This window comes from Leuciscus leuciscus (assembly GCF_965113295.1).
Source record: "Leuciscus leuciscus genome assembly, chromosome: 23".
In the NCBI taxonomy this organism is placed as follows: Eukaryota; Metazoa; Chordata; class Actinopteri; order Cypriniformes; family Leuciscidae; genus Leuciscus; species Leuciscus leuciscus.
In genome coordinates, this window is record NC_138747.1 from 9947680 (window position 1) to 9963328 (window position 15649).

The 15649-nt window shown below is 39.0% G+C and overlaps 1 protein-coding gene across 3 annotated transcripts in view; it reads left to right on the forward strand.

Moving 5' to 3' along the window:
• The window catches only part of arhgef10la (Rho guanine nucleotide exchange factor (GEF) 10-like a), a 139280-nt gene that overhangs the window by 91360 nt on the left and 32271 nt on the right, over positions 1-15649 (forward strand). For all 3 annotated transcript variants that reach the window (XM_082154997.1, XM_082154998.1, XM_082154999.1), the window contains one exon: positions 5362-5483. In XM_082154997.1, coding sequence (XP_082011123.1) covers positions 5362-5483 — 122 coding nt within the window. The remainder of the gene's footprint in view (positions 1-5361; positions 5484-15649) is intronic.

Genomic DNA, 15649 nt, shown 5'->3' on the forward strand with positions numbered 1-15649 from the left:
GAAGGAAGAAAGTTTGGAAAGAAAAAGTATGCGAAACAGCAGGAGAGATATGGAAAAACGTATATGAAGGTAAATTCTATTTGTGTGTGTATCTACTCAATGTGTGATAGTGGTAGATAAAGAACAAGAGGATGTGACTGACAGCAGCAAAGCATTCTAAATTAAACACAGAAAAGAAGAGTGGGAAATCATTTGTAAACCTATTGTTGAGATCAGTCAGGTAATGATAAACACTGTTTGATACCTCCATTTGGAGTTTAGGATGTGTGTGCATATCTGAGGAAGGGAAGCATGTGGTAGTTTACCCCACTCCACTTGAGTGACACACTCCATCTCCTCTCGCTCCTGATCAGTGATCACTGCTGTGGTCTGTCTGGCACGGCTACATAATGAGAGAAGAGAGGACTTTTAGAACCAATCTGTGAGGTGCTAGTGTCCTTAACCTGTCTTCTCTTTCACTATACGGCTCAGAAACCTGGCAAGCAAGAACTAACGTCAATGGATGTCATAGCAACTGATCCCCCCCCCCCCCCCCCACCTTCAAATGTGACCAAGTTAGGGAGCTTTCCTTCAAAGCACTTTCTGAAACCCATTGATGCTTCCTAGGAAAACAGCATATGGAAAAAAGCTCATGCTAAAGTGAAAGAAAAGGCATGAGAGGCATTGTTCACTCCTTGTGTATTCTAATGCGGTTACTGCACACAAAGAATCTTTTGTAACTATTCAGCATCTTATGCTTCCAAACGACTGACTAAAGTGTTTATTAATGGATTGTGTCTTTTTACTCTTTGTGTAGTACACGTTTGATTCTATTTCTCGATTTGTCTTATGATTTCATCTGCTGGAACTGTAGTCAAAACCCAAGCAACAGGATAATTTTTTTATTCTCTCTTTATTTATCCAATTGTTGAATTAAATGAATATTATTTAGAAATCATAAAGCATGCACAATACAAATATACTTTTTTATTTTCTTCTAATGTGAATCTATAACCGCATTAAGCCATGCTGTTATACATTCCTAAAAAAAAAAAAGTAGATTTTTTAAGATTTGTAAATACACTATAATTGGAATTCAATAAACAATTGTGCTGCTCAACATTGATCCCTGAAGTGTCGAGCAACATCCTGTGAACTCTTTTGATTCGGCTATATCTTTGCTGCTTTTGTCAAACTGCTTATAGATTGGCCTGCTTTGTAATTAATCATCACAGTAGATTTAAAGCCCACCGCTGTTAGTCGATAATGCCAAAGCATAATTAAAATTGAATCCCTATTATGCGATGCTTCTGTATATTTGCTAAGCTTCTTCTGGAAAAAACTGTAAGGTCCATGAGTAGTTACAGCTATTATTGTAAATGACAAACAAGTTAGATGAAGTTCAGTGTATTCTTTTGGAGTACATAGCTGTTAATTAAAAATGGTGTTTTCACATCTTGTCCTAAATAGTTGTGCCTGCTTGTTCTCTCAAAGAGTCAAGGCAGCAAACCTCTAATGAAAGCAGTATAGTCCTCACCAAGGCCGGTGGTTCAGCTATTCACAGCCTCGCTTTGTGCCGGTTTGCTGGGCCATTCTGATGAATGTTTTCAATTATGCATTTATGGTACTAAATAGCAATTTGGATGTTTGAGGAAAAAAGAAACACAAGGGCATTAATAGTTTGGGTGCTTCTTTTAGTTGGTTGTGTGAACCTTAAGAATGGCACAATACATTCCTAAGTTGTGGGACAAAGTACTTACAATTTATCCGGAGTGGAGAGATGTCATGCAAACTACTTTTTGTGCTACAGAAGGAACGTTTTTGATTATGGAGGAGCATTTACATTTGTGACAATATAAATGTCATAATAAAATCTTCTCCAGGGGTCCAGGACCACTGTTTGAAAACCCCAGATTTAACAACTTTAGAGTTTTTTTTAATGTAAGTGCAAAACCAAATATAAGCTTCCTTTTTCATTCTTTTAAATTTTCCAGACACCGTAATCCATTGTAAATACCTTACTCTAAACACTATAAAAAACAAAACAAATAGCCGAGGCTAAACATTTTCTCTCGTAATTGACATTATGCAACTAATGCTGCCAACTGAGCTTCTCTCGTATTGAACCAGAACATTTGTGCAATAGCAAAGCCTACAACAGTTCCAATACAATTTGTCTGAAATAAACTGACAGCCCCAATTCTTATCATTTTGTGTGTGTGTGTGTGTGTGTGTGTGTGTGTGTGTGTGTGTATACTTTTTTCCTATGTAGATGTATTCCAAATACATTTATCTTTTTATTTTATCCCAGTTTCTCAACCATTGTCTGCATGGTAGAGATACCCGTTTGCCTCGAGCTCCAAATCCTCTCTCCTGTCCATCATTCTCTCACCTTCATTCTCACTTTCTGCTTCTCCTTTGTCTCTCTTTCTCTCACGCTCTGACAGCGGCTATCAATGAGCAACCCCTGGTTAAACCCCAGTCTCCCTGATGAGGTGCACACTTGTTTGCTTATCCTTTGCTAAGCGGCTTGAGTTTTACTACACAACATGAATAGAATGATGGTTGCTGCATTGTTAATGAGGGAGTGAAGAGAGTGTGTTTGGCCGCTGAGTTCTGGCTTGTTCCTCGCATTGTGTTAGCCAGGATATTGGGAGCTTACACAGACAGAATGCATTATGCCAGAGTCATTAGCAGTGCTAGCCCTTGCTATATGCAGGGGCATAAGACAGTTCTCAACGTTGCTAATGTCTCATCTAACTTGCCACGCTGCGTTTATTGAGAGCGAAACTTCAATTATGTTCATTATTAATATAATTCAAAGGGCTGAATGTCATTGCTACAATGCGTCCTAGTACACCAGCAATGCCAGCGTTTAATCTTCTCCAGAGAGTTTGATGATGCACGTTTGGACAAACTTGGGTAGTTACTAATATCTAAAAGTGTGTGAAACATGAATATTGACCTTTTCTGACAAACATATCAGCAAAGAGCACATTTCATTAGCTAATTTAATAGCTATCTTAAGGGTCACAGTATGCGAGTGCAGTGCAAGGCAGGTAAACAGTGAACCTGATGATCAGTAGCTGACTGACATCTAGAATTCAGTTACAGTGATTTAGAAGTGAACTATGCTTCTCAAGCATCCCTCTAAAGGGCAAACTTGAGATCATGGCATAACTGTTTTATTTAGTAAGATATAGTGAATTTGGTCCTGATTGCAAATGAAAAGGAGATGTTGTGGGGGGACGGATTAGACGCTTTTGTAAGTTAGTAGAATTCGCTTTCATGCTTCATTGTGCTGTGAAAATATAAACAGCCACATCGAAAGAAAAGCAGGTAATATCTGTCACGGCTCTGCTTTTAAATGACTTAAGACATCAGGGCCTTGCTTTCATTATACAGTATCTATCTGACATTTACTTTTATGCTAAAATCATATTGTGATATTGTCATATTGTCGGATTCTGTCGGCATTTTAAATAGTATTTGACAGACCTTGTTGATACAATGTTTGTATACAATGTTTTTCCTCTTTGTCACATTATGTGTAATTAACTTAACATACTAATTATAAATGAGAACAGACTTGTATGTATAAACAATCTGTCAGAACAAGCAGTGATAGCAATTTTTAGCCTCAAATTACTCACAGAAGGCCGTATGTTTACTGCAGAATGCAAAAATGAATAGGCCTAGTCTCTTTTTTCAGTTCTTCATGATCATTATCACAAAAAATATATACTCATTCCATAAGAGGAGTGTTGTTTGTGTCCACAACATTTGATGTTTTAGGACATGCAATAGTTAACTAACTATTAACTACGACTTTTGCCTCAATAAACTCCTAATTACTGCTTATTAATAGTTAGTAAGGTAGTTGTTAAGGTTAGGTATGGGGTTGGATTAAGGGATGTAGAATATGGTCATGCAGAATAAGGCATTAATATGTGCTGTATAAGTACTGATAAAAGCCAATATCCTAGTAATATGCATGCTAATAAGCAACTAGTTAATCATGAGACTTGGACCCTAAAATAAAGTGTTACCCTTTTTTCTAAATCTCTCACTCAGTCAAATCAAGATTTCATTGACCAGGTTGATTGTCAGTCAAACTATTTGAACAGATATGCAGAAATATTCCTTTAGAAATGATCCTAACAGTGTGATCACGGCTATAAAGGCATGGAGAAATCCTATTTCTCGTCGGCAAAGTTCATCAAGTTCATTCAAATTTTCTCTTCAAATGTTGATGAATTTCTGTTTTCCCTTTGTCCTTCAAAAAATTCAATTACTTTTTTAATACTTTTATAAATAATGCATAGATTTGCCATAGCAGTAGGATCAACTTTGTATAAAACGATTAGATTAAGAATTCTCATTTCTGGACTTAAAGTATTGAAGGGGATTATTGCAAGGTGTTCGCAATTATCTTAAGAATTTGTGTGGTCTTATCCATAGTCTTACTGTACTTACTGGCAAAAGAAGTCCATCTGAGAAGTTAAGTAGAAGTAGAAGTTTTAGAAATCTGACCTTCTGAAGTACGCCATTGATTTCATCGATTTTAGAGAGTCGAGTTCATCGTTAGTGGGGAGAGAATGGAGACAAAATCAAATGTTAACGCCCCCTTAAGAGTTTGTTGACAACAAAGCACAGATATACAGAGATGTCACACTATGGCTGCTTGTACTCCCTCTATGAAATCGGAAAGAAATCATCCTGAAGCTCTTGAGAAACAGTGAGACTAACCTCAAGCTAATTGGCCCTTAAGTCTCCCACTCTGACTTGAACATTGATATGGCTATGGTACATCGGCCGTCAGACCGTGTCACGTACCTTTCACACTGTGAAAACAAATAAGCTGAGTCCAATCTGACTGCATTTGTTTGTAGCCTATTTTCATGGTTTCTGGGGCTAATTTTGAGTTGATGCGCTGGTAAAGACGCAGGGGACCAGAAAAACACGAAATTTTTTATGCAAACGTAAGATGGCCATGATAGGTAATTACTGAATTGCTTTTATAGAGAGTGGTTACTGGCAGGCATGTATTGTGCTTTGCAATTGTAAATACCTGTCAAAGTGGCTGTGAGGGAAGACCTAGGTGGCCCACGCTTCTAGAATTTAGACTTCATTAATTGAAACCTGGAGGTTGCATCTTCACATGCTGAGATGGACACCTGCTGCAGGAATGAAACTTGTGAAGGCTCATTAGTCTGCTATACTGAAAATATCTTCAGAGAGTGCACACCGGGAGCCTCAAACATCTTAACTACTGCCATACTTCTGTTTTCATAATTAGATAGACATATGAGATGATGTCACTCTGCATGATCTGCTAGGGAAGAATGAATAATAAACTAAGCCAAATATAATCTCTTGCAGGGGACGAAAACACACCGGGTTGGTTCTCTGCAGAGGATTTTGGGAAGACAAAAGCTCAGTTTTGGTGTCCACTTCTGGCCTATCGCATGCCTGTTTTCACCTCCAAAGCCCAGGAATGGAAGGTAAGTGACTACCAGTTACAAAAAGCATGTATTTTTTCTGCTTTGACAACCAAAGACTGTTCAGAAACTTCCCTTGAGCAGAAAAAAAGATTATAGTTTCTTTCCGGAAGACAAAGTACTTTTAGATACTGCTGTACACCTTGCAATCATTTTTTAAGCTAGGTAATTAAAGTCCCACAAAAGCAACCTCCACAGACCGAGTCTGACCATGGGATGATCTTATGGGAGCATTGCCAGGATTGTGGAATTACAAGGTGACATGGAAGCTTTCCAGTCACACTTGTAGGATAGGGAGGTTGTGGATCAATAGGAGCTGTTAAGAGCAGCAAGCTCCTCATATATCAAATAGTGAACTCGGGTAAGAGACAGACTAAAATGGCTTTAGAGTCAGTCAAAAAGGAATGAAATCAATTTTACTGTCTGGAAGATGATATTTCGGGCTAGATTTTAAGACCTAACGAAGTTAGGTGACTTACCCCTGAATGGTGAGTATAGTTGCCAAATTACTCCAGTCACCATGTGAGGGTGTTATAAAGTGATCATGCAATTACGTTAATGACTGTTGGACACTCGAGAATAAATCAATCAAGCTGCATTAAATAAAGATTATTGCAACCCAATAGATGGGAAGTCAAGGCTGTTGGAAAAATTGCTTGATCATATGTTTTTTTGCAACAGCTTGGAGCTCTGACTAACAGATCGACGGTGTACTTTTTCCACATCATTTCTTTCCACAGCTGCTTAGGAGTTTTTTTTAATTGTGTTTCTCTTGTCTCAAACTTTAGGGTGCCATTGCTCTGTAAAAACCAGCTGCAATGTTTCAGCCAGCTTTAACAAGAATTGTTATATGGGTTGGGGTAAATTGAGTTGTGCTCTAAAATTCTATGAACAATGTTCCTGGAAAACCTAAAAATATCTGTACATTTTAAAAGTGTGCATTCCTGGCTTGGAAAATTTATTAAATCCTATAAAATGATTTATAAAATCCTAAAAGCTCATGGACATTTTTGTATTTAATGCAGTCACAGGACTTTTTGTTTTTCTCAGTTGCAATGTTTTTCTTTGACTAGAAACACTCTTTGTGATAATATAATTATTCAAATGATATACTTTAGATACTCAAAATATAGTAGATTTCAAAAGTCATTGAGATTTCTATAGTAATTTTTTTCTAGCTCTGCTTAATTTTTTTGTCTGTACATTGTGAGTATAATATAATATGGGTAGAATCCTGCCACCAAACATATAAGATCCGAATGCCATCTAACGGTAGTATGACATTTGGTCCGGTTATGGATGGTTGTCTTTAGTAAAGTCTTGTGCTTCTATGTCTTGTTGACAAGAAGGAGGTTCTTGAGCAGGTGAGATGGATTTAAAGTGAGTGACTTAAAGTCATCCTGGCAGAGATGTCTTTTGTATTACTGTGAGTATCTATCCAACCTTGCTCCTCAACTGGCAATACCACTACCACTGGGAATGGGCAGCATGTGTTAGCCAGTGCCAAGGCCTCCAAACATCTTACTTTTAGGTTTTGGCATCTGATGCGCTTGGCAGAACATTCATTGGTGCAGGGATTGGAAAGGGGGCACTTGAAGACCAAGATCAAAAGAGAAAAGCTGTTGGGGACTCATCGTCTCCAATAATAAAATAGAAGTTCTGTAGCATCACACCATGAACAACTGATCTGCACACACACAGTTCTGCCGTTTTTGTAAGCCTGGTGGTGGGTGGACTTGTTAGGCGGAGGAGATAACCGTTATCAGGTGTTTCACTTCTGACGCGGATCTTTGGGCTCTCTATATCCCACCCCTAAGCAGTCAACCAGGCAATATCTGACCCACTTCTAAACCTTACGAAAATCCTGTAATACTGCACAAACAGGCACTCATTTTTCCTGAACTGCAATACTAAGTGAAGAGGAACAACGTTTGTTTGCATATGCTTTCCTAAACGGTATGCTAATGTTAAACCTACCTTGATTGAACTCCTTGTCAAATCATGTCATCTTAGGCAGTCAGATTGTAGATTTTCATGTTTGCATCCTTCAAGTCTCCATTTTGTTGACCCGTTTGGCATTTTTATTCATGAGAATAGATTAGAGATACCGAGGTGATGAAAAGGGGAATGGAATTGGCAAATGCCATGTGTGCTAACTGCCAGGCCACGGCTCTAACTGTGAAGTTCCGTTTTTAGCTTTGTGAAGTTTAACATGCTAGATTGTGTTTCAAAGAAATCTGGAGTTTGGTTTTCTCATGTTTCCAGCCTGGTAGCGTTCACATGGATATTACGGAAGCCTGACTATCTCTTAACATGCTAAAAACCCTCCACTTCAGCTGTAAAAGCTCTACGTTAGAAGTACTGAGAAGTATAAAGATGTCTCGTGGGAAGAGAAAGAAACAAAATCTGTTTCCCGATGAAGCATTAGGATGGAGAGAAGATGGCTCTTATTTGAGTGTTTTTTCAATACCGTGGAGATCCCATACCGGGTGCTTTGAAGTGTGGGAAGACATGCTGGAAAAAGGATTTTTTTTGGAGGTATCAGGTTTGACTTTTCTTTTTTTTGGATTAACACAGGGGAAAATGGATAAATGTTTTCTGAATCTCTTTTATAGTACTTAAACCCATGTCATGGTTCTGTCCAATGAAGCGTGCCTACAGAAACAAGGGCCTTCTTCAGCTTATTGTTGTGGATATGTGCCCAGTATAACTTTGGATAACTTGGATATTTTTGCAGTTTAAATACTATTTTTGTGACTCATGGTTGTGCTTTGATTGCAATAGCTGCTCAAGTTGTTAAAAGCAGCTTTGGGCTTCAAGCAATAAGCTGAACGCATCACTGATCTTAAGCAAAAACCAGTGTGGCTTGTTTGCATGCAGATTCTTCCAATTTTCTGGCCATGTGTTATGCCTGTGAAGCATAGAATACATTTGTGAACAGTTTGTAAGTTGTTTTTTAATAATATAATTTGGTATTTATTTACAGCTTCATCTTCATTATCAAATCAAATGGTTGGTAAAATTGGGCATTCAACAGCCACTGTGGTTGGTGGGTAAAAAGTGAATATCCCACTTTGTTTGCATCCCTCAGACTGATATAGAGGATTGATCTGTATAGGGTTTTAAAACTACTGTGAGTTCTGACATGGTCTGGACAAACTTGTTTTGTTTCCTGTCCACATTCTATCAGTAGTGCTAGCGTACTGTTGCTTGAGAGTGGACCAATTGTGGTCCATAACTAATGTGATACCTCCATAACTCAATGATTGACTACTGACTGCTGACGAGATGGCACAATGACATCTCTTGCAATAGTGAATGTGTGGATGTAGTCTATTTATAGTACCGTTTGGAGGGGGACTGATATATGACACCAATGACTTGAAGCTGTTACAGCAGAAAAAAAAAAACATCTCAAGCTGATGCTCGACACATGAGACCAAGACAGAAAGCACATGAAATATAGATCAGAAATGTCTTGGAGAAAGGTGCCCTTCCCCTTACATGGCAGCACTCTGTTGAATCTACTTTTTTTCTCCTTTGTTTTTTGTCAGCTTGACATTTTTTTCCCATAAAATCAGACAGGGTTATGCCTTCTGCAATCTTTTCTGTGCATATATAAGGATTGCGTTTTTTCTCTCTCTGCTTCCTTTCGATCCCTCTGTGAGTTCTGCATTTCATCTTCCTCCTCGTCTGTGAAGAACAGACGCCACAGCATGGATTAAAAGCTTTTTCCTTCACATCTCCGCTGGACTGCTGCGACACTTTCTCTCTTATGCTGCAGTATATCCTGCAAGTAAATACAAACACGTATACAGTACATTGAGCTGAATTTTAAAACCCCCAACCCGACTTACAGCTAAATCCAGGAGGCTTCATCGAGGCTTTGCTATTAATTGCTGATAGCTTAACCTCATCTTCATCTGGCCCTTCATCGCCAAGGATCAGTGTAATTAATTAAGAGCGCTTTTGTTTTTTGCTCAAATAGCTTTTCCCTAATCTGTCACTTGTTCATCTGCAGAGTTCAGGCAGGGCAAATGTATTGGGCCCTCAACACATTTGGATTATGTTGGACAGCAAGTGTAAATCTGATTTCCTTTCCTTTGTCAAGATCACAGAGCACCTGTCACCAGTGTTGATATAAACTCACCATCTCGGTCAAGGCTTCAAATCGCTGCACTCCGCGGAAGCTCCCGACACACGACTGGAGCTTGTCACTGTCCATTGCACAGTTTGGTGACAGCACGCAACAAAAACGTCTCAAAATCTCTTGTTCTGAGGGTGACTTTGGTCATGTCTGGTGTTAAACATTGCAACCTTCAAAAGTAACGAGTGCTGCTCTTGACAGCAGTCATATTTTGAATAGGCACTAGAGCATTACTGGCAGAGAAACTAAAATTTCTTCATGTCATTTCAAACCTGTATCAGTTTCTTTCTTTTGCAGAAAACAAATGAAAGTCAGTGGGGTCCAAAACAACATTGGACCAAACTGACTTTTATTCTATAGACAAAAAACACTTCTCAGAATATATCCTTTTATGTTCCACAAAAAAAAAAGAGAAAGAAAATTCAAACAGGTCAGGAACAAAATGAGGGCAAGTAAATGATCCAAAAAATGATCAAGAGTAGTGAGTGACTTTCTCTTTTTCTTTTGTTCTTAGATTAACATTAATGGCACAGACTGCAGCAGGTAAATTCAGCTGCTGTCACTTAAAGTGACGTGACACACATGACGCAGATCTGACACATCCGATTATCTTCCAACATTTTACGTTAATTTAAAGACTTTTGAACTCATTTAAGACTGTGCTTATGAGGATACTAGCCAGAACAGGCATTTTGACATCATTTTGTGTGTTTTTGTACGCTCAAGTGCACTGTCTGTTCCCGAGACTTGTCTGTCTGCATGTTCAGGGTACAGCGTGCAGTATTGAATTCTCTTTTGCCTCTTTTTGCTCTTGAATGGTTTAAAGGCACTTGAATGAATCACTGGCTGTTGACATTCATTTGCGTCACAATAGCCAAAGGATGAAAGGAAATAAACAGATGCTGCGTTAAGTGCATGAAATATTTTGTAATGCGTTAGACAGAAAGAAAAAAAATAGCACATATTTGACAGCCCTAATAGTTATATATTTACTGGGGTTGTTAAATGAAAATCACTATAAAAGTAGTCCAGATAACTATGTGTGAGTCATTATTCACTGAAAATCTTCCCCTCCATCCAGTTCTCAAATGAAATATGAACACAAAAGTTTGAGTAAATGATGACAATCTTTTCATTTTTAGATGAACTATCCCTTTAATGTTTCCCCATACCAACCTTGAGTCTAGTCTTGTCTAGTCAGGTAGTTCATATGGTACCATCGCCAGAAGCTCCAAGACTGCCTGATCATAAATTGTCCCTTACCTTATCAATATTTCCTGTATTCATAACCATCCAGCTAGGCTCAGAGACTCTTCCAAGCAGCCCAGGAGTTTTCAGTGCACTGCAGTAGGCACCAAAAAGCCCAATAGCACTGTGACATATCTGTTATGTGCTTGCCTCAGGGTTGTGACCAGGATTTACCGCATTACGCTATGTGAATAGCCCATGGCAGCAAGGCTATCATAGCATCTGTGTGGAGAGCTTGTTCTACGAAAGGCCAATTTGGTAATAAGCCAGGATGACTTTCTGGCTTTGTGCTATGGCCCATTTGCCCCCCACACACCAAGTCATAAGAGTTATATTAGATTGTAATGATATCGGAAGTCCAGAAATGGTGTAAATAGAGGACTTAAGGCTTATTAGGAGATAGATAAATGTTGTGTTGTATAAGTGACACCAAAAATGCCTTTTTATTCAGAGCATTGACAGTAAAATTATCTCCAATGTATGAATGGTATTACTAAACAGACAGAAAAGACTCTAACAAGATCTTGTTAAAGGGATAGTTCAAGATAAAAAAAAAAAAGCTATATATATGGACTCATTGACTTTCATTGTATGGACAACAGTGGAAAGATTCTTCAAAATGTACAGGTTTGGAATGACGTGTGGGTGAGTAAAGGAAGACAAAATTAAAAAATTTCTGTTAACTATATTTTTTAATTCTCAGATGAATAATATCAGAAATCTAAACTAGCAGTCCCTCTCAGATGGATGAGATATTCACATTTGTCAGATTTTCCAGTTTTGCAGCACAGAAGTTTGACTTGGCTTCTATATTGTCAACTTTATTCAGCAGTAGAGGGCAGTGTGGATCTGTTCTTCTTATTCTGGAGGTGGCATTGCAGCACTCTCTGAGAGCGAGGTCATCTGCAAAGGGGTTGATCTGTTGCTTTGACAGTTACGTGCTAATTATTGGAAATCATCAGTGCTCAAACATAGCCTTTAAAGCAAGCAGTCACAGTCTTGTCCTCCACCCCTTTTCCTCACGCCCCCTGTGTTTTTTATGGAGAAAACAAAGGACAGGGACTAAAATAACGACAAGGAGCAAAGCATAGCGCGCAAAAAAAGACTATTAGAGACTAATTTAAACATTAACGCTTCCTTTGATATACTTTCAGTGGTGTATGGGAACATTTTAAGTAATTGTTTAACAATGGGAACTAAAACATTCTCAATGTTGGACTTAATCTGGTAATCGTATTTCTGTGAATTCCTTAGTTTGTCTTTTTCTCAGCTAATTATGCTGTCAGTCTTCTTCAACCGATCACCCCACACGGGCTGCTGCAAATTAAGCGCTGGTTGCACATCAACTTTAAAGCGCTTTGCATGCTTGTCGCAGTGTAAACTCAGCCTCCACTGGGGACCCGAAGAAACCTGGATCCTTGTGTTTTCTGCTGAAATGTGGTTCATTAGCATTCCACCACCATTAATGTGGGTACGTCTCCACCTTACCTGTCCCTCAAGGCTGATAAGGAGAAATGTACTGGAATTGAAAGTGAAGCAGGATATTTGGTTATCTAATGTTACCACTCCCTTGTCAGCACCTGATTAGTAGCTGTTTCTTGTAATTATTATGATCAGTCGAATAATTTTAAGCAGTTTTTCTGGGGGCACAGCTGTGCAGGATGAAGGGTAGTTTAAAATGGGAGCTTAAAGCCTCGGATACGTTCCTTGAGCCAGCATGGCAGCTTGGTAACAGTGCCTGCTGCTCAGCGCAATAGGGATTTGAAGACCTTTTGTTCTGTGTTCCATGTCATCTGATCAAGGGTATTAAAGATACCTCTCGTCACACCCCTCTATGGTCCCTTGCAGTGGCATTCTCCAATTAGATCCCGAGGGCTGGCCGAGATTTTGGTGGCTCACCACTTTACTCTGTGCACACGTTCCGCTTGGTAGAGATATAAGGAAGGAAATTAATAGAGATAGATACAGAGACGGAGAGATTTATATGATCCAGACAACTCTTGGCTTCCACTCGTCTTTTCAAGCCCATTATTTGCAGAACAGTCCATCGCTTTCATCTCAACGATGCTGGGATTGTCACGCCGTGTCAGTGAAGTTGTGCTGGGCGGAGATGAAGAGATGTGTTGGATTATCACATTAGCTGGATGCATCACAAAGTGCTGAATGACCGAGCAGGACATAAGGAGGGAAATATCAATGCCTGCATGAATATGAATGTTGCTTAGTGATGTTCTGCCAATGTCAGATGGTACTGTGGTACACCAATATGCTAAATGACTCGCAGCGCCACCTGCCTAGCAGTAATGTGAAATTTTCAATCAATTGTTGCAGAAACCAGAGCACCTCATTTAAAAGAAAGAAGAAACATTGAAATAGTTGAAAGAATAGTTCACCCCCAAAAAATATAATTTTGTCATTGTTTTACTCACCCTCATGTTGTTACAAGCCTATATACAGTATATTACATTTTAATGTGGAATTTTAGAAATACTCTTTTCAGTATGAAAATGAATGGGGATGGGGCTGTCAATCTCGAAAATTACAAAAAAGCACCATAGTACGGTGGCCGAGAGAGCTCAACGCGCTGCAACTGAAGAAAACACATGCAAATAGAAAAAACACCCGCAAATTAAGAAAACATCTTCATCAGTTTCACAACACATGTTTGCTCCAAATACTCACAACACAACCAAATACAGAAACGCGCTGCAAAAGTTCACAACACAAACAAATACAGAAACGCGCTGCAAATAGGACAGAACACAACGGAAATGTTTCCGGGGAACCCAATAAGTGACGGACGGACGGCTGGGACGTGCTTATTGCTCGTGAGCTTTACCTATGCCCTACTCTCTTAAAAGGGCAGACGGCAGAGCCCTTGAATTGGGCACTTTGGAGGGAGCGGGGCACTTGTGTGCCATTATGTTGATTAAGGGAGCAACGAAAGACAACGTAATTTCCTCATTATTTTCACCTGGGATGTTCCCATGACAACGCAGCGCGTGTCCATCAGCTGAATAGCTGTTCTTACCAGAAATATAGTATTATTGCTGTTAACATAACTGTTGCAAATAAATATACATTTTATACAACAAATTTTTTTTAATATGCGTTATATCTGTGTGTGAGTGTCTCCACTTTAAAACTTGCCGTCTCATATTTGGACCCTAGCTGCATTCTAACATTTCTTATGAAACTTATTTTAACATAACATGACAAAATGTGTACAATGTAACTGATGTATAGATTAATGTCTTTCCCTCTTTCTCTCTATCTTTTTTTATTTATTTATTTATTTTCGTCTTCAGCTCATTGTTCTTTTTAGTATTCGTATGACATTGAACCGTCTATGCATTGAACATATTGTAAATACATTTTGTATATTGTATACAAAGTTGTATGTCATAAACGTGTCATCTCTGTATGTTTTGCAAAAAAAATTAATAATAATAAAAGTAAACAGCTGTAAGCACGTCCCAGCCGGGTCCGTCACTTATTGGGTTCCCCGGAAACATTTCCGTTGTGTTCTGTCCTATTTGCAGAGCGTTTCTGTATTTGTTTGTGTTGTGAACTTTTGCAGCGCGTTTCTGTATTTGGTTGTGTTGTGAGTATATGGAGCACACATGTGTTGTGAAACTGATGAAGATGTTTTCTTAATTTGTAGGTGTTTTTCTATTTGCATGTGTTTTCTTCAGTTGCAGCGCGTTGAGCTCTCTCGGCCACCGTACCATAGTCATATTTCATAAGCTGAATGATACTGTTGCAACTGAACAAATCTTAGGTCATTATTCACCTAAAATCTTACCCTCCAATGAGCTGGCAACAACCACAAATTAATCATTGAGTTAGTCAGTTGAACACAAGAACCATTTTAGTCAGATTTGGGAACAAATCATTCAGACCAGTTTTGTGAACTGGATCGAGTGAATCATTGAACAGATCTGATTGAAAGAATTGAAGCAGCAGTCCGCAGTTTTTTCTCTCTCTGTTTGAAATCTGCAATTGCAGTTATTCGCGGAATTATCAACTTTACGTGCGTTGTGCCTCGGCAGGGCACAGCGCGGATGAATCCAATGTTTTGAGGAGAATGTGCGGCTGTCAGTCACCACGCTGGTGGTGTGGATACTGTCATTCGCAATCACAGATTCTACTTTTTGGAAGTATGACCAACATAAGGGGCCCTATCTTGCACCCAGTGCAATTGACTTTGTACACCGACGCATGTATCATTCCTATTTTGCACCCGCGCAAAGCTGACTTTTCCCTCCACAGACGCACGTCGGTAAGTTAGGAAATACACTTGCGCTCCCCAGGGCGGTTCAGCGCAAAGAGGAGGCGTGTTCCGGCGCAAACGTTCCTTCATGCTATTTTGCAGGTTTAGAAAACAATTGCGCCACTAACCAGGAAAAAAATAGTTTAAAGTCAGTGGCGCGTTGCGCATGTTATTCAAATGCTATTTTAAAGGGATACTCCACCGTTTTTTCATATTAAACTATGTTATTCCCTTAACTAAGACGAGTTGATACATACCTCTCTCATCTCAGTGCGTGCACTTAATCGCTCTGACGCGTGGTGACACTCTGATAGTACTTAGCTTAGCCCAGTATATTCAATGGTATCTGACAGCAATGAATTTAGAAGTGACCAAACACATCAACGTTTTCCCTATTTAAAAACAGTTACACGAGTAGTTATACGATCAAGTATGGTGACACAAAATAAAACGTGGCGCTTTTCTAAGCCGGTTAAAAAGGATAACTATAATGTATGGCGG